Source organism: Amphiura filiformis, unplaced genomic scaffold (genome assembly GCF_039555335.1).
Source record: "Amphiura filiformis unplaced genomic scaffold, Afil_fr2py scaffold_36, whole genome shotgun sequence".
Taxonomy (NCBI): Eukaryota; Metazoa; Echinodermata; class Ophiuroidea; order Amphilepidida; family Amphiuridae; genus Amphiura; species Amphiura filiformis.
Window position 1 is genome coordinate 389,466 of NW_027305500.1, and position 19,211 is coordinate 408,676.

At 38.5% G+C, this 19,211-nt stretch overlaps 1 protein-coding gene across 1 annotated transcript in view; it reads left to right on the forward strand.

Moving 5' to 3' along the window:
• The first annotated feature begins 239 nt into the window (after positions 1-239).
• LOC140143998 (testis-expressed protein 11-like) overlaps positions 240-19,211 on the forward strand; it is a 100,914-nt gene continuing 81,942 nt past the window's right edge. The window contains 10 exon segments of the mRNA XM_072165827.1: positions 240-304; positions 1,314-1,447; positions 2,470-2,554; positions 3,410-3,489; positions 5,008-5,088; positions 5,373-5,504; positions 7,612-7,692; positions 9,509-9,594; positions 10,722-10,773; positions 11,197-11,292. Coding sequence (XP_072021928.1) covers positions 253-304; positions 1,314-1,447; positions 2,470-2,554; positions 3,410-3,489; positions 5,008-5,088; positions 5,373-5,504; positions 7,612-7,692; positions 9,509-9,594; positions 10,722-10,773; positions 11,197-11,292 — 879 coding nt within the window. The 5' untranslated portion in view covers positions 240-252.

The window sequence follows — 19,211 nt, forward strand, 5'->3', positions numbered from 1 at the left end:
AGCATCCCACAGGGAGAAAGAGGGGGGCAAGACTTCTCACAGGGGGGAAGATGCCCCCCGGCTATGCCACTGGCACCTGGGAACAAAAGTCACCATTGATGGGTAATTTAATTTTAATTTCCGTCCTCGAATGGTAAATCAAATGTGGCATAGTTATAGTTTTATAACAGTTTTCTATTTTATTGTTCTTATTAATGTTCCTATTTTCATAGCTTCGAATAGTATTAGTAAGGTGTTACACACTATACAATAATGGGACCTGAGTCTGGACAAGATAAACCTAGTTCTGCACAGGAACTATCAGGTAAGTGATTAATGCTGGTTTCATACTTTCTGCCGCTTGCCACTGAGTGGCGCGACGCTTCATAATGCCGCTTGCACTTGTCTGCAAGCAAAGCAGCACACCGCTGAGTGTCAGCGGCATGACTCTGAAAGCCTGACTTGCCACTCAGCACCGCTCATTTTGTTCTCATACGTCAGAACGGCACCGGTCCGAGTTCACTTGAACTCAACTCCCAGCGGTGCTGTTGCCACAGCAAGTGGAGTGATCGATATATCTGGTCACTGCTAGTGTTTCTGGCGCGACTGCGCAGTGAAGCAAAATCATCTTCAAAGCGGCATGAAAGTATGAAACCAGCATTAAGATATACTACCATTGTCTACATCACGTATTGTTGTATCTAAAATGGCTGGCTTGTGTGGTTTTTATGATCATTGTTGTATTATTTATAATTATATATTGTTATTTGATATTTGACCATACTTCTCTCTTATGAATAAACATGTGATTATGTGATTGTTATAAACAACTTTTTAATTACCCCCCTCCCCCCCCCCCCACACACAAACTTGTTCCATTGCCATTGTTTGAAGTTGTCTTAGAAGTTACCGGGAACAATATTACATAGACCAGCAATGGTACCAGTGCACAACCCAATTGACACCAGCCAGTCCACCTAGACTCAGCAACCATCTGAAAAAAAGTAGGGGTGAATTTATGAATGAAAACAAACTTTTATGAATTGATCCGGAAAGAGCTGAGTGAGCAATTGTTATTGCATGGCGTGGCACAAACCTGCATGTTTATTCGCATTAAGCTATGTTGTTGACATAAATCATTGAAAACTTTCTTGGGGATAACAAATTTCAGATTTAGGCCCCCTATGCCACACCAGCACTTTCCCCATTGCCCTCGGTGTCACCACTGATATCAGCCAACTTTATGCAATTCACGATACTGCAAATTCATCTATAATATTTTAATATCAACCAACTAAAATAACCTTTTCTGGGTTTTGTACATGCATTTATAGACTTGGTGAGAAAACTTTGTGAAGAGCAGGATGGTTCCAAGTGCGAGTCCATTGCTGATCAACTGTTGGACTTCTCCCAGTCACTCTTGCAAAGAACAGGGGAGACACCTGCAGAACCTGCAGAGCAAACCCAGGTTAGTATCTAGACCTGCAGAGTAAACCCAGGTTAGTATCCTGACCTGCAGAGTAAACCCAGGTTAGTATCCAGTCCTGCAGAGTAAACCATGCTAGTATCCAGACCTGCAGAGCAAACCTTGGTTAGTTTACATATCTCCAAACCCAGGTTAGGATCCATGCCTTGCACAGTAAACACAGGTTGATATCCAGACCTACAGAGTAAACCCAGGTTTAGTGTTACGATCTGCAGGGTAAACCATGTTAGATATCCAGACCTGCAGAATAAACTCTGGTTAGTTAGTATCCAGACCTGTAGAGCAAACCGGTGTCAGTTAGTATCCAGAGTTTCAGACCTGCAGAGTATAACAGTAAACCCAGGTTAATGTCCACTATATACCAATCTGAGAAGCGTTTACTGTATTTGGGCCTCTATTGACAGCAACACAGATGTACCAGAACAGGAGATTTAATTTGTAATTCAATAATCATGATTGTGTATTGAATGTACAATTCCTTGGTACAATTCTAAATAGCACACAATAATAATGGATGTAACCCCCGACCTCGGGACATCACAGATTTATATCAGGGACACCGCAGTAATGGCGAAGTCGGATAGGTGTATACTGTCCAGACTATCCACATATATTACCATTGAAGGTTTGTCAGTGAAATTTATACTTGCAAATTTCAGTAGTCATCACATTGAAAGAGGTCAAAGTACTTTGACATATTTTACCATCTATATAACCCATTTAACTAAAAGCAAGGTGGTAAATGTATGGATCCTCAATCTTAACTAAGCTTGAAAAAACATAAGAAAATCTAAGAAAAATATTGGCTAAATTCATCAGAACTTTAAAACCAAACCTAATTTTCTAAAGCAAGGTATTCCCCTTTCTGCACAATAACATTCATGTAAATTTCGCTGGAACATGTCATTGGGGTTTCGTGCAAAAAGGGCCTATCTAGGGTATTCTTACACCTCAATATAAATCTGATGGTCTATAAAAATTTTGTTGTTTTCCCTTTTTACTAGTTATGGAATTGCGCAGTTTCCTTGTGGAATATTGCTGTGGCAAAAAGCACAGGAGGAAACATCCACCAACAACTTAATGCTAAATGTAAGTACCGGTATGTCTAACTTGTGAGAGGTTTGTCATAATGAAATTTGTGATAGGATTTAAAAGTAGGACGCCGCCGTCCAACCCAGTCTGGGATTCTGGAAGAGTGCCGCCAATGGCCAAAAACCTGCTATTCAACAACCAGGAAGTAAACAAGCTTAAACAAAATGGCACCCATTAAAGGTCCTACTTGCGAAAAGGCATCATAGTGCCTTATAGGCCTATAGACATTTAGAGGCTCCTACAGCATGTACAGTGGTTTGTGACCTTTTTTTTTTTTATATTTTAGAGTCTCCTAACAGTGGTTTGTAACAATACATTCAACATGGTTGTATATCGCAAAAGGCTTTTTTTTGGACGGCCTTGCAGACGGCCAAATGACGGCGGGATTGGTCTCTAGCTAAAGCTTTGCTGTGAAACGGAAAGCTCAAGTATTTAACTTTTCAATATGTGTGACAAAACTACAATGGATCAATGTTGGGAGTGAAATAAAAGAAACCATTTTTTTCCTGACTTTGATTATAATCGGAAACTGTCACAAAAACTGGACCGTTTTGCCGTATCATGTAAGTGCCATTACGGGCACCTGGTTTATATATTTTCATAGACAGTTTAATTTATTGTAAAAAAAATTAAAACATGAATTTTGGCTTATATTAACTTTCCAGTTCCATTTCCGACTTTTGTATAACCGGAATCTGTCACAAAAACTGGACCGGTTTGCCGTATCATGTAAGTGCCATTACTGGCACCCCCAGGGACGGGCACCTGGTTTATATAGTAAATTTCATAGACAATGTTTTTATTGTAAAAAAAATTTGAAATATGAATTTTGGCTGATATTTAACTTTCCAGTGCGACACCTGGCATGCAATTTGGCATTCACAGCAAGTCCAACAAGGACTCAGTTTGCATCCGCAAAAAGATTGATTGAGGTAAGTACCTGGAATTAAATGAGAACCTTGAGGTACGGTAATTACCTGAAAGTGAGGACCTACAACTTTTTCCTACCTAACTGAGGACCCAAAGATAAGCTCCAAACGGTGGACCCATCATACTTTTTATTATTCAGCTGAGACGCTTTCCTTCACTGGCATATGAGACATAGACTTATATGCATTTTTACATTTTTTGCTATACAGGTGTAGGGGTGAGTGTGTGTTTACATTTGGCATGTTTGGTGGCACACATGTGTGTACGCACACTATACAAACATACTTGTAGGAGCAATACCACCAATTGAGAGGCGAACTGGACAAAATTTCCAAGGTGTGCAAAATAGGAAAGTTTAAGGTGTACCTGCTCCTAGAGTGACTCGACTGGAACAAATATATGCCAAATACGTAATAAAAAAGCCCTAAATTAGGTTAATTTTGGTAAATTTAGGTTCATTCTGATACAGGTTTTGAAAGAAAGGTGCTTGTTACAAATATTTTGTCAATTTTTCTGGTAAATTAAGTTTGAAATTGCAGCATCTTTATTTCAATTTGATGCAAAAAAAGAACGGATTACGTAACATGTTGGGGATTTAATATATGATCACAGAATTAGAAAAGGAGAACCGGAACTCGTCCGCCATCTTGATACAGGCATGGAGCAAAAATTGGGTGTATTCGGTTTCCCTTGGAATACGCTTGAGGCAATCGTTGTCTGGGGGGATGATGGGCGCATTTTAGAGATGCACCTGATGAGACCTAAGGGAGGACAGTTTTTATGGTCTACTTAGCTCAGCAATGCTTTGCTGTCTTCGATAATGGTTCATGTATGCTAGAGCGTTCGATAGGAACAAGCGAACAGTATACGAGTTTGCTGATATCTATCGGAGCGTTCAGCGGAGCAGCAGGATTATAAACACGGTCAATGGTAAAACCAAAATCAATTTCCTTTGTGTTCAGTAAGTACATAACGACCCACTCATCAATTACTCAAGTGGTCATTAAATAAGCATGTCTCAGGTCGTGTCTGCGCTCAATAGAAAGTAAATAATGTATGTAAGTTTATGTTTATATAAAGTGGTGTAATTAGGTTTCAAGGGTTGTTAATTCAAGCATGGTCGTAAAATTGATTCGATCGATATTTTGGTCAATGCGTTGTATCGGAGCAGAGCTGTCAATTGAGCGGAGCCTAAAATAGTTTGCTACAGGCTTTAATTGGCTTGGGCTTTGATAAAAGCCAGGTACCTCTCCGATACAATGCGCTATCGAAGACAGCAAAGCATTGCTGAGCTCAGTAGACCATAAAAACTGTCCTCCCTAAACGCGATACCAAGAAACTAAAGATGAGATGCAGAATTGTTTTTGTTCCTCTCCACGCACCTTTGGCAAGGACCCGAATACCCGCAATTTTCTCCCCATAGCTGACGGCACGATTGTACTACATGTACATGTAATTCTAATTCTGTGTATATGATAGATCCTTGTACGAAACATTAATTGATGATTGTCATTTTTCAGATGGCTACAAAAACCGGCCGAACATGGCTAGATTGTAACAATCCATCAATGGCAGACCAATCTCTGGAGCTTGCACTGGAGGTAAGAGTAGTTACAAACAGTAGGTAGTGTACTTCAAAAGAAGTAAACAATTCTCATTTGATAGAATGAATCATCACTATTCAAGCGTAGTTCTTTAAGTAACTTTCCATTTTTCAGATCACAAATTTTTGGTATGAGGAGATTCCTATTTACAGGTGTGCACTCATGGAACATATTTAGCTTGTGCTCTTAAATCGTAACTGGTCCTTATATTGTTTTACTTTTCATGTTGAGTTAAAGTTCTTCAGTCTTGATATTAACATTTTGTTGTTTTTCTCTGGCAGGGTTTGTCCAAGATTAAGACGTTGGTGGAGAACCTTGGGGATACCATGATTGGTGAAGGCAGTGCATTCAGACAGCAAACAAGAGACCTGACCAAGGAGGAGTTTAAAATTTACTGCTGTAAATCTGAAGCGGTAAGTTGAACTGAGCGAAAAAAAGGAAAAAAAAAAAGTTCTACGGGGATGACCGACCCAGATTTTGCATTTGGGTGATTTTTGTAGCTGTTATGCATGTAAAAACAGCTGAAGTGAATTGATTTTGACTGATTAAAAAAAAATAAGCTTGCAAAACATGTTCAGATTTTTATCAGATTTGTCAAAATTTAGTGATTTGATAGTGCCAGAAAAACTAACCCCCCTCAAAAAAAAAAAAAAACCAGACCCATCTGGCATCGACCCTTGGAAGGTCCGTCTGACCATAGAACAAGGATGTTTTTTCCATTGCCTAAGGCTAGTAAGAAAAGAGGATCGAGGAGGCAAATTAATATAATAATAATAATAATAATAATTTAATCTTATATAGTGCATTACAAACAAATCTCAATGCACTTTACAAAGCATACATAAAAGCGTAAACACATGGCAACAATATTTAAATATACAGCATTAAGATACGAACTAACATTTTAAAATTAATAAAGAAAATAAGTTGATGTATATTGCACAGTTACGTCAAAGCCGAGCAAAGGAGGACAGTAGCATGTGAAATATACAACAATAACATGCAAAACCAAAGCCAAAAGAACACAAGATGCATATTTCACACAAGGAGCAAAACAAAAAAAGGCACACGCAGAAGCAGCAATATTAGAAAATGTGAAATAGGCACAAGTGCAAGAGGCAAGAAATTGGAAAACATACAATGCATATTGCACAGAAATGGAATGCTTTAAAGCACAGAAGAACAAAACAACAAACGTGGAATACGCATAGTAGGCTTTGACAGAGGAAATTCATAAATTTAACCTATACAAAACACATCAAAATCAACTGAATCATTAAAATTAATTACTTGCATGTAAAATTTACATAAACTCCTCAACGAAAGTTTGGAAAGTTTTTTTAAGCATCTGTATCTCCAATTATTTGAGACATATTCATATCGTGTTGCATATCACTGGATAGCTACAATACTCCCCATTACAATGACACCCCATTTGAAACAACAACATTTTTCACGGCTGAGTACACGCCTTGTGAATGTAGTGGGGTCTCAAAATGAATTTGCCAAATTGACCATTATTCTGTGCTCAAACAAAGCTAGCCACTAACCTCAATAGCGGGTGGAAAAACCACAGGCAGCCACAATAGTCAGGCACCTTCTCCTCATGCTGCTCACCGACCTGGTTACACGTTACTGTGGGATGGAATTCCATTTTTCCACAAGGATTCGTCGCAGATCATTCAATGTGGTTGCCTATGGGCTTCTTTGGCACGCATAGCACGATCAAGCTGGTCCCACAAGTGTTCAATCGGGTTGAGGTCTGGCCCCCGGGTCTGGCCTGATGGCAGGCCATTTTGACTCTACTACCATATTTTGTAGGTAGTCGTTGACTACCGTGGCTATGTGGGGCGAGCGGTGTCATCTTGGAGGATTGCATTAGGTCCCAGATTGTGAAGTTATGGGATTGCAGCTTGCTGCACAGAATAATGGTCAATTTGGCAAATTATTTTGAGACCTCAATACAATCACAAGGCATGTACTCAGCCGTGAAAAATGTTATTGCTTCAAATGGGGTGTCATTGTAAAGGGGAGTATTGTAGCTATCCAGTGATATGCAACACGATATGAATATGTCAGAAATAATTGGAGATACAGATGCTTGAAAAAACTTTCCAAACTTTTGTTGAGGAGTTTAGTAAAAAGGAGGCAGCTATCCTGCCTCCCTTGTTTTGCTCATGTAGCGCTTTAATAGTCTACACACTTTAAATCAAATTTACAAGGTGCGTGGGAAATAATCCATGGTACACTATTTTGCCCTCCATGAGTGACATCGGTGCTCTTTGAGTCCAATCTTTTTAACTCTGATACACAGTGATGGCACCAGGGAGGGGGCATAGGGGAAAATGCCCCCAGTCAGAACTCTTGCCCCAGTTGTCCCCTCCAGTAAAAACCCAAAATTAGGAAATGCCCCCCCCCCATTCACCTTTGCCTCCACATGCCCCCTCCCAAAAAAAAAATCTTGGTGCCGCCATTGCTAACACAGGTTTTCTCCCCCGTTCTTTTGATAACATCACATAGTTAACACGCCAAGATCAGTGGGAGGAAGCTTCACTCTGGATAGAAAAAGCAAAGCCACTGCTTACCAAGATACCGACTGAGGTAGGTACTTACAGCCATTATACATGGAGCCAAAAGTTTTCCATTTACCGGTAAATAAAACGGAATTCAGTGTTGTGGTGGAAAACCAGTTTATTATTAAGAAGACTTTGCCAGCTAATCAATGAAATTTTAAGCTTTGCTTTGCCTTAAATATTACAAATTAATGCTAACAATAATGGTCTGCCTATGATGAGGGTGCAATTTTACAATTTGAAAATTGTTGGAAACTGGTATTGCATTATTTACGAAACGGAATTTGCCTTTTAGAAAACGGAACATTTGTGCCTCTATGATATATCCACATTCTCATTCTCATGTTGAAAGTTTTTAATATGATTGGTGCTCTTCACATCAAAGAGTTTTTAATTTGAGGGCATTTGTACAAGTCACAGATTGGATAATTACCATAGCAACATCATTTTTGGCCATGTTTTAGTCAATTTTGATGTCAATGAAGCTGTAAAATGTGACATCTGTGACTTGTTAAAACAACCAATAAAATTGATTAAAAAGTGCCTATTTTGGTAAAATGGCCAAAAAGTACATGTTATGCTGATAAAGTGGCCAAAACGTATATGTTATGCTAATTGCTGACCTTTGACTTTCAGGAGATCATACAGCAACAACTGTTGGTCGCAGAAAGATGTTACAATTGACTTTTTTATGCACACAGGCATTGAACTGAAGGAATACAGGGATGTGAGAGTTCCTCTTTTCAGCTGATTTCCTCTTTTTTTGTTGCCAAAATTTACGCGTTTTTCTTTTATTTTCAGCCCATATTTGGCATTTTTACCCTGATTTTATGCTGTTTTTAGTGATTTTCCTCGTTTTTGGTCTGTGGCCTCTCACACCCCTGCTGTTGGTCGTAGAAAGATGTTGCAATTGACTTTTTTATGCACACAGGTATTGAACTGAACTGTACATAATAACATCACTGCTCTTCTCCATCTGATTCATTAGCTCAGTTGGTAGAGCATTACCAATGCATGGTGATCTGAAGGTCCCGGGTTCAAATCCTGGATGATCAGTGAATTTTTCACTGGCTGTCATATATGTATGTGGAGACATGTCTTAAAAACCTTTCTCATAAAAAAAACCTTTCTCATAACATAGACCCGTTTACACAGAGCCTGAAGTCCACTTTAGTTGACTTTGAACACAACTTCATTTGTGTGTAAACAGGGTCGGCAGGTTTTGAACTCAACTGCTGAAGTCGACTTCAAATGACGACTCAGAGCAATATTTGTCGAATTCAAAGTCGACTTGAAAGTCTACTTTTGCAGTGTAAAGGAACACATAATTAGAAGTTGACTTCAATGGCTATTTGAAGCATGATCAAGTGATGGCATAAAAGTTGAATTCACAATTTGTTTTAAATTTGACTACCGTGTAAATCCCCATCAAGAAATAATTTATGCTAATCCGTAGTCGCAATCTTTTATTTATTTATAACATTCGGCCAAAGCCAGGCTAATCCCAATAGTGCTCAGAGGCAACTAAATTCAAGTAATGCCATCCGGATATGACGGGACAGGGATATGGAAAGAAGTCTGATTTTAGATGCAGGAGGAAAACCGGAGCACCTGGAGAAAAACCTGCGAGGACGAGCATGGATCGGCAACCAAACTCACATGTGGCGCCATGGGAATTGAACCCGGCCACAGCGGTGAGAAGCGAGTGAGAAGACCACTACACTAACCCGCCCTCCCAATTATTTTGAATCTGAATTCAATGTTGCAATTGAAGTTGACTTCTCACTGTGTAAATGGTTTCATAGTTTTGTAGTCTATTATGATGAATTCTCTTTTTTGTACAGGGCCCATATTTGGCTATGCTATGTTACAACATTGCCTGTGAAGCTATGCAAAAAGAGAAGTATGAAAATGCTGTAACATGGCTTCGGTAAGACTATTTAATTGTGTTTACCCAGGCCCGTATGTAGGATGCATTCCTTTTTTAGGAGGGGGATGCAGGACTTTCAAAAAGTAGACATCTTTCAAAACGAAAAGTGAACTTGTACAGATTTTTTGTAAAAAGTGGACCTAAACCCCTAAAAATTGAAACAAAGTGTTATTTTTCAATAATATATTGATTTAGATAATGAAAATCACCGGTTTTCACTTTAGTAGGTGCTAAATTGTGGCCACTGATAACTGATAAATTTAAGCTGAAGAGCTATAATTATGTGAGTTTTACTCAAAGTGAAGTTAAAGAACTAGTGAATGATTCCCATCTTCAGGTCTTTGGAACTAGGGGTGAGCTTGAAAAACTTATCATATATGTGACATCTCCAACAAAACCCGGAATTCATGGTATTCGACTGGGATTAAAGGACTTTAAAATCCTTGAAAGTACTAATCTTATTAAAAAGAGGTTTATATAATCAATAATTAACAGTTAAGCAGTATTCAGACTTTTTATTGTACGTAAAATATTGTATGCAACATATCTACGTTGTTTAATCTATTGCCATTCTATTTCCATTAATGTTTAAGTTCTAACGAATGTTTGATGGCGTAAAATCGATAATATATTTCTACTAGATATTATATGTAACATATTATCGATTTTTCGTCATCAAACATTCGTTAGAACTTAAACATTACTGGAAATAGAATGGCAATAGATTTAATAACGTAGATATGTTGCATACAATATTGTACGTCTAATACTCAGAGTCTGTGGAGCGCTTTATTAATAGTTACTATGATAATACCTATTCAATCCTGTATAAGGCAGGAAACTAATGGTCCATTACTCAGAATAGCAATTTGGCAAAAATATCAAGGTATCATTTACAAAATTATCCATATCAGTGCTTAAATATTTAATATTTATTCAAATCATTAATGCAACAATGCGACTTGTTCCTGGTTTTGATAGAACGGGTCACATAAATGAGTGTGTGCTCCATGTTGGATTTTAATCTGAAATTTTGAGTGCACATTTTTGTAATAATATGAAGAAAGTTTTAGAACTCGACATCAATATACTGGTCTAATCCCATAACATGTTTATTTGCAATTTAGGGAAAGCCTTGAGATTGGCAAAGGAAGGCACCAGGTTGAAGCAAAACTACAGGTAAGCTATAGCCAGAGCCTTTTATTTGAACCCAAGAAATGGATATTAGGGCGGCCAAGTGAATTTCAGGGTGGGCAAAATTGGCAAATTTTCCGGAAAATTGCCGCAAAAAGTGGAAATTTATGTGATTTTGCCTCAAAAGTGGGGGGCAAACTGGGGGGGCAAGAAAAATATTTGGGAGGGCAAATGCCTCCTTGCCCCCCCGTTGCACAATCACTGCATATTAAAGTTGGACAGATAAGTATCGACCAGACCTGTATCCACCCTTTTTGAAATGGACAGCGATGCTGCCCTATGCTGAAAATCGCCCTTTTTGACCCTTTTTTTTGGACATGGGTGGGTAGTTCACATAGTGATCCCCATGCATTTTGGTCACATTTTGCTTATGAGTACTATATCTCATGATCTTGTTGTGTTTTATAGGCACGTTCTCTGCGACTTCTCGCCACAGCATATATTCAGTGGGATCCAGTACAATATTGTCAACAGGCACTCAACTCTGTGGGTCTGGCCAATACTGTAAGTATAGTATATTTAAACCCCTTCCCGACTATATAATTTGTTCACCTTGTAATTGGCGAAAAAATGAGACTTATAACATGTGTATTGATATAGAATGGCATACATGCTTATGATCTTGAAAACATAAACCAGATCTCTGCACCTTTAGGAGGTTCCGTTCAAGTATCTATTGTGTCTTATTAGTCTTGTCTTGTTTTGAGTTCACAGAACTTATTCAAGCATTAAATTTAACATATGTCACAGGCATTAATTTTGCCTGGAGCAAACTGCCTGTCCAAAATGACAGGTGGACAGGTGGCTAGCTAAGACACTGTTGGGGCAAGTTACAGGGAGAACATGGGCTGGCTCCCATCAAGTTTAGTATACTCTAAAATTTTACGTGAAGGCAGCAGACTAGGGGCAATTACTTTGTGCATAGACAGGATGATAGCCTCCACAGTGCAAGTTGAATCATGAAAATTTGTGAAGTTTTTCAGATTTTACAGCGATTTTAGTGAATTGTGATACCGGAAGTAACTACTGCATGTTAGGGGGATTTAAAGTGATAGGATATTATGTAAACAATGGCCTGCAAAAAAAATGGTAAACAATCGTCTGAAACTGAGCGAAATCGGGTAATTGAGTTACGTATGAAAGGCTACAGTATTACTGAAGTGGCTAAAAGCTAGAAATCGTTCAACATTGTGGGTAAAGAACATTTGGGCGAAGCGACATTGGAAAACTTAAATAAAAACGCCAGAAAAAAATCAAGATTTTTAACATGGCAGCCTCCACAGTGCAAGTTGAATCGTGAAAATTGGTCAAGTTTTTCAGATTTTACAGCAATTTTAGTGAATTGTGATAAGTTTATAAGCAGGTAAATAAAATCTAAATGAAATTATTGTGTTTTAATGGTTATTATTGTTTACAATTTACAATATCAAATATGACAGGCCATGTTTCAACGCACCACCCTAGTTGTGGAGTTACTTACAAGATTTACAAATCAATACTTTGGGCTATGCCATTTAAAATCCACACTACCCAGTAGCGTGTCCAGGGGGGGGGGGCTTTGGGTGCTGAAGCCCCCCGCACTTTGTTAAAAATCATGTAAAATCAGCCGTTTTTTGGCGATTTTAGCCATTAAGCCCCCCGCATAAATCTAAAAAAGGGGCTGAGCCCCCCGCAGGAAAAGATCCTGGACACGCCGGTGCTACCCCTGTGGAAGATTTAGCGCAAGTCTTCCACAGTGGGAGTATAAGTTTCAAATGGAATACACAATTGGGTAACATTCATTTAACATACTCACCCCATTAATTAAAGATTTCTTCTATGCAAGTCCAATTGAAACACTTACTGTATGGGACGTTTCAAGAGCTAAGGTCTGCTCTTTTCATCAGCCAGATGATGCACTGATCTGCTTGGGTTGCCAGTTGACTTCTTGTTGGTATTGATTGAAGTAACACTCTCATCACCAGAAATCAATACATTCATAAAGGTGGCTTAATTTGAATGTGCCATCAACTCTGTTCATAGATTGGGTGCCCCGCCTCCGGAAAAATGAAAATGACAAGTATACAAGATGGGTCAAGGAATCCATTTGGATCCGGAGGCGGGGCACCCAATCTATGAACAGAGTTGATCTTTAATTAATGGAATACTACAGTCCTGATGAACTTAATCAAGCATACTCACCCCAGTTGTGGAAGATATAGGTAAAGCCATACAGGGGGAGTATGGGTTTCAAAATTACTAGTGACCAATTACATTTGAAAAACTTACTCCCTCTGTGGAACATATTTCGCAAATCGTACACATGGGTAGTGTAGATTTCAATTGGAATAGCCCATACAGATAAAGAAGAATAAAGAAAGATAAAAAAAATTGAATCACCTAATTTCATTAAAACTGACAGTAACCCCCTACACCAATTCGTACCACACCTACACAACAACCAACATACACACACCAGAGCTCTTACACATATATTACATTAATGACATGAACACCAACTCACCCCCACCCCCACTTACTATCCAACCGTGGTCCGTCCTATACCCCTTATAGGTGGACCCATTTTAAATGCATTTTTACATTATTTGCGATGGCCTGGTTGTATCCAGCAGATCGTGGTTTGTCCTTGTTTGTCATGTGTGTATGCATAATATTGGTCCTTGTTTGGAGGTATTTACAAACACACACCCGCACACCCCATTGCCCCCTCACCAAAATCCACACGTCCACAAACCTCTTCAGGCACCCAATGTGCATACAACCCACAAGCCCTCCACAAACCCACACCCCAGCCACTTCACAAGCACACATGTACGAGCGTAATACAACTTACCACTTGTGGGAAGGGGATCATGACAGGCGCTCTCTGACATTACAAAATCCCTGCGTTCTAAGGCTGCTTCACGGCCGTGCACGCTTCGTGATCTGTGCACCCACCTCCTTGGCGCGAGGAACTGCAACCAGTTCCAATACAACCGTAATACAAAGCTGAAAAGTCTTTATTTTACATCATGAAATCCCGGCATGAAATATAAATTAAAATAACTGTATACTGTAAAAGTGGAAATTTTTGTGCAATTAATTTTTTGCACTTTTCCAATTTTGAACTGTGTCCCTTGTTTTTAAATTTGTGATTCCAAGTTTCGTACATTGACCTATACACAAAATGAATGTATTCACGCATTGTTATTTTCACGGTAGCAACTTCGAATCCAAAAAGCACAAAAAATTCCACTTTTGCAGTACACAAATAACTCTATATAGCTATGGCCATGACAGCCAGAATTAAAATTGTGGAAGTTCTTTGCATGTATTTATTAGCTATTGAGAGAAATATAGCTTTGAAAGAAAAAAAAGAAAGGGAAAAAATAATGAAAAAAGAAGAAATTCAAGAGATAGTCTGCTATATGCTAGATGATTGACAAATGGCCTCTAATACCCCTGTAAATCTAATAAGGTATGCATAATAATGTATGCTTCATTTGAAAATAAAAGAATGAAGTGTTGGGAGTAATGTCCGTGTAAAACAAGCAGCAATGGAATTGCTTGACAAGTGAATTGATAGATTGTTAGACTGACACTTACTGACCTTTGCTTTCAGACCGGCCCTCTCTTGAAAGATTGACTTTTGAAGATTTTCCCCACAACTTTTGACAATTTCCTGTCATGGTTAAAAAAATAGTAGTAAATACGAAACAATCTGATTAACATTCTGCTTTTAGAAGTAGATTCGCAATGACAATGATTGTGTTTTGTAGCCATGAGCAGTTAGTAAAAAAAGCACAGTAAGTACCAGAAATTCTGTCGTCCAAGTGCTCTCCCGCCCAAATACCCAGTGTTGCTTTTTTTGGAGTTGCTCAAAATAGAACTACTGCAGCCTGCGGTATTCACTGCTGCCTGGAAAGCCAATTTGTTGTGACTTTGTACTGAAAATTTTTTTAAACGCTGCAGATGAACTACATGAGCATGTATCTCTTTATTAAGGGTGTATACTAAAATCATGTGTAATCTTGTTTGGACAGATGGTTACATGCATAGAAGACATTCTGCTTTAAAGTTTAAGTAGATTTTATTAGATCTATGTGAAAGATGATGAAGCTGAAAATTGGACCACATCGTTCTTCTGCCTATCATTGTGGGACTTTGCTATTCTGAGGTTTCTGTGCACAAGTCATCACCACTGACTACACATGACTTGAAACCAGTATACTGTTGCATATACAACCTGTTTCCAATATGAGTGCCTGTTTAAATGAATCTTACTGTTTATTGAATACAACCATGTGGGATCATAGCAGTACCATTACTGCTATTTGGTACAGTGTTATTGGTGTCATTGGTATACCAGGGAACATCTTAATACTAATGACTCTTTACACCTCCACAGCTAAGATGAAGCCAACCCAGATTGTCATATTTTGGCTCGCAATAGCGGATCTCTTTGGTTGCATCCAGTTGCCTCATCGATACATAGTAACGCATCAACACAGCTACATGACTAAACCTATGCCCATCATGTGGTGTGCATTGGCAAAAGGGGTATTTGTATACGCCACCTACTGGGAATTGTTCCTACTTGTGTTGGCAGCTTTTGAAAGGTATCAATCGGTGAAAACCTTTGATCGCAAGGAGCTTGTTGGCAGACGGAGAGCATTTAGACTAGTTGGTTTTTGTACTTTTACCGCCATCATTCTTACTTTTATTCGTGCAGTAATGGGTGTAATTAAAAGTGATGATGATGTAATAAATTGCATTTACATTAATGCTTACACACAAAAAATGACACCGGGAGAGATAATAATTACTATTATTCCAGTTACAGTGTTTACCGTTATCTTGTTAATTCTGTACCTTAAAATCGCACTTATGTTACGAAAGAGAACATCACCTGATCTAACTTCTGGACAAGACCAGGATTCAAATCGGTCTCCAAAGAATCAGAGCTCACAAGGGAAGCAGTGTGAGGAACATACTGGATCCAAGGATCATATTCTAGAATTGAGTGGTATTTTAAAAGAACAAACTACCTCCAAACAGAGATGGATGGGTACCAATTCAATACAGCTGGATTTCACAGATCTTAACGATGTCGCAAACTTTGAAACTGATAGAAAGGGTCATTGTCTCAGCGACATACAATCATCAAGTTCAATTTGTCATGGTGAAAGGTACATTGACAACTGGCATCAAATTCCAGGTGTAGTTTCAGACAATGCTGATGTCAGTGGGGTCAATTATGAAGGCACGCGTAATGGGGCACATAGTCCAATGTCATCTTCGTGTCCTCCAAATGATGATGATCGGGTAACTCCACAAATTCCTGAATTGGTTACAGAAGCACATAAACAGCCAAAATACTGCCTAATTGGCAAAGTTACATCGATGCTGTTCATAGCCAGCGTAATATGTGTAATCACATTTGGAATGCTTTCTCTATCAAGATTACTTCTTAATCAAAAGTATTTCTCATTTTTTTCGGATCTTTTTATCATTAATTATGCAGTGAATCCATTTGTGTACAGCATTGTCAACGAAGGATTTAGGAAAGATTGTGGTGCATTTCTGCAAAAGTTAAAATTATACTGTAGAAACTCGGAATAGGATATTATAATATGAAATTGGTTAACTGCCATAACAGCTTGTAGACAGGAAGTCCGGAAGGGACCTTTCGGCGGGGCATGTGGTCGACCCGTACATTTTGAATGCAAATGTGGTAAACGACACCAGATTGTATTTTATCTTTTTTGATATTATTGCAAATATTTCCGTCAATAAATAATTTTATTACTGTCAGCAAAAATACTTTCAAAAATTTGTTTTTCATAACATATCAAAAATTTGGATTCCTTCAATGTGTAATAGTTTTGCTATTTAAGTTATTACTAAACTTTGATGATATTAATCTAAAAAGTTCATATCCTTGTCTGTTTAGTGGTCAGTAGCATGAGGATTTGGTCACACTTGGTGGTATTGGTATTTCGTGCCATATTTATAAGTACGTATTTATAAATACGTATTTATAAATATAGTCAAAGCTAGCTGTTTGATTACAAGGAACTTGTTTCAGTCTCTTGATTGACCCTCTATTCCTTTACGACTGTTCATGAAATATCAAGCCTATATTAGAGAGTGTCTTCATATTATGCTGGAAATAGCAGAAAAAGAGAGCTCTACAAAAGAGTACCATCAAAATCAAAAGGTGTCAGTAAAAGTTACCAGAGAGGATGTTGTATCTATTATCTAGTATTATTATTATCTATTATATTTATATCTAATATCTATTATATCTATTATATACCATATATTTGATACCTCATTAGTGCCTCCAAGTGCTTAAAGTCAGTTATTTTTGTGAGACACATTTTGTGAGACACTTTTTAAAATTATGAAATGAAAGTTACAAATGAGAATTTAAAAGAATAAATATTTAAAAAAATGTGAAATTAAAATTATCCAAAACCCAAACCCAAAACCCAAAATTTGATGAAAATTCGTTGTACAGGTGCACTTAAAAGGGGGCACATGAACAGTTGTCACTAGAAAAATCTGTAGGGGGCACTTATTATGGGAGGAATGCTAATTAGGGCAAATATTATTGTAATGTAACCTGGGAACTGAAAATCTCATAAAGAGTATCAAATCTCTTTTCTGCAAAAGTACTGTGTATATGTAGGAAACTCCATGGATTGTAATTGCCTGTATTGTTTTCAGAATTAGTGTTTTGGGAAAGTCACAGGCATCTAGCCTACATGGCGCTATGCCACTGGGATCACTTGGAAGTCATGGGTACCTAACAAACGTTTATAAAGCAATAAAAAAACTAATAAAACACATTTGTGACCCATCACATCGAAACAGACCACCTCGCGGCAGAAATGAAAATGGAGAAAAAACTACTGAAGATACCATCATGCTATCTACTGAAGATACTGGCCAGCATGCTATCTACTGAAGATACTGGCCAGCGTGCTACCTACTGAAGATATCAACATGCTATCTACTGACGATACAGCTTACTATCTACTGAAGATACCAGCATGCTATCTATTCTACTGAAGATACCAGCATGTTATCTACTGATGATACCAGCATGCTATATACTGAAGATACTATATACATGCTATCTACTGGAGTGAGTGGTCAGGACATCAAGCCAAATGGACCTACTCTGCTTTGTGGTTATCCTATGCTATGAGCTTTTTTTTCAGGGGGGGGGGGATTTAAGCAGGTGGGGCAAACTGCCAAAAATGGTAAGCAATAGGTTCAACAGTACAACAAATTGGCCCACAATGGCACAAAAAGAAAATATGGAATAAATTGTGTTCATCTGGATAGTGGTGTAACTAGGACTGAGGGAGGGACTTATTAGGGGAGGGGGATGTCAAATTTCAAGGGTGGGGGGGGGGGGGGGGAAGTAAGCATTGATGGAAATTGACAAATATGGGCTAAAAAATAACAGATCCTAAATGGGTTAAAAAGTACTGACAAATGCATACAAATCTTTAATATCAGGGTGGCCAGCATCCCACAGGGGACCATTTACCAACCGCAAGATACAGTGACCGTGAAAGACAGTGACCATGAAAGATGGGGTGACCGCTAGTTATACTAATTGACCTTTTGGTAAATCCCATAACCATTTGCGAGTACACCTAAGAACTCGCTATTTTAAATCACGCCGCTCTGCGCCGATCGCGCAAATCGCTTATCGAACATCGTTACTGCGCATTGCAAGTCGGTGTGACGTAAAATGACGAGTTCTCAGGTGTGCTCGCAAAGGGTTATGGGATTTACCGAAAAGGTCAATTAATTAGATCCAAAGTTAGTTTCAGGGGCCATAATCACTTTTTGCAACATAACTCTCTACCCAAGTAATGACATTCAAACTGTTTTTCTGTATGCAAATACTCAGTCAAGGGGCATTGGTATGAACATATTATACAATTTACAAGAAAAATATGATATGACAACCTACCCCTGTTATAACCAGCCCCGGAATCCCCTACCATATGCTTTGTAAATTGCCAAATGTTCACAGGGCAGCTATTGCACTTACCCACTTCTGGCACAGAAGCAGAGAAGATATCTAATCCTTTGCAACATGATACATTCACTCATTTCATCAAATGATACACCCATTTCCTTTTGTTTTCATTTTGAAAATAGTCTGACGCACATTTTGCGTAAACGTATCGTCTGCGCCTAGCAATGTGCGCATAGACTTCACTCTTCTCAACTTTAGCCTCATACATGTGTAGATTGAAATTCCCCCAATTGCCATGATCCGAATGCACCAGTGGCATAGCGTCCCGGCATAGGGGCATGGGGGCAATCGATTGCAAAATTTAGAAAATCCCAAAGGAAAATCACCAAAAAACAGCTTGTACCCCCCCCCAGACTACCCCGTAGTCCACTTGCCCATT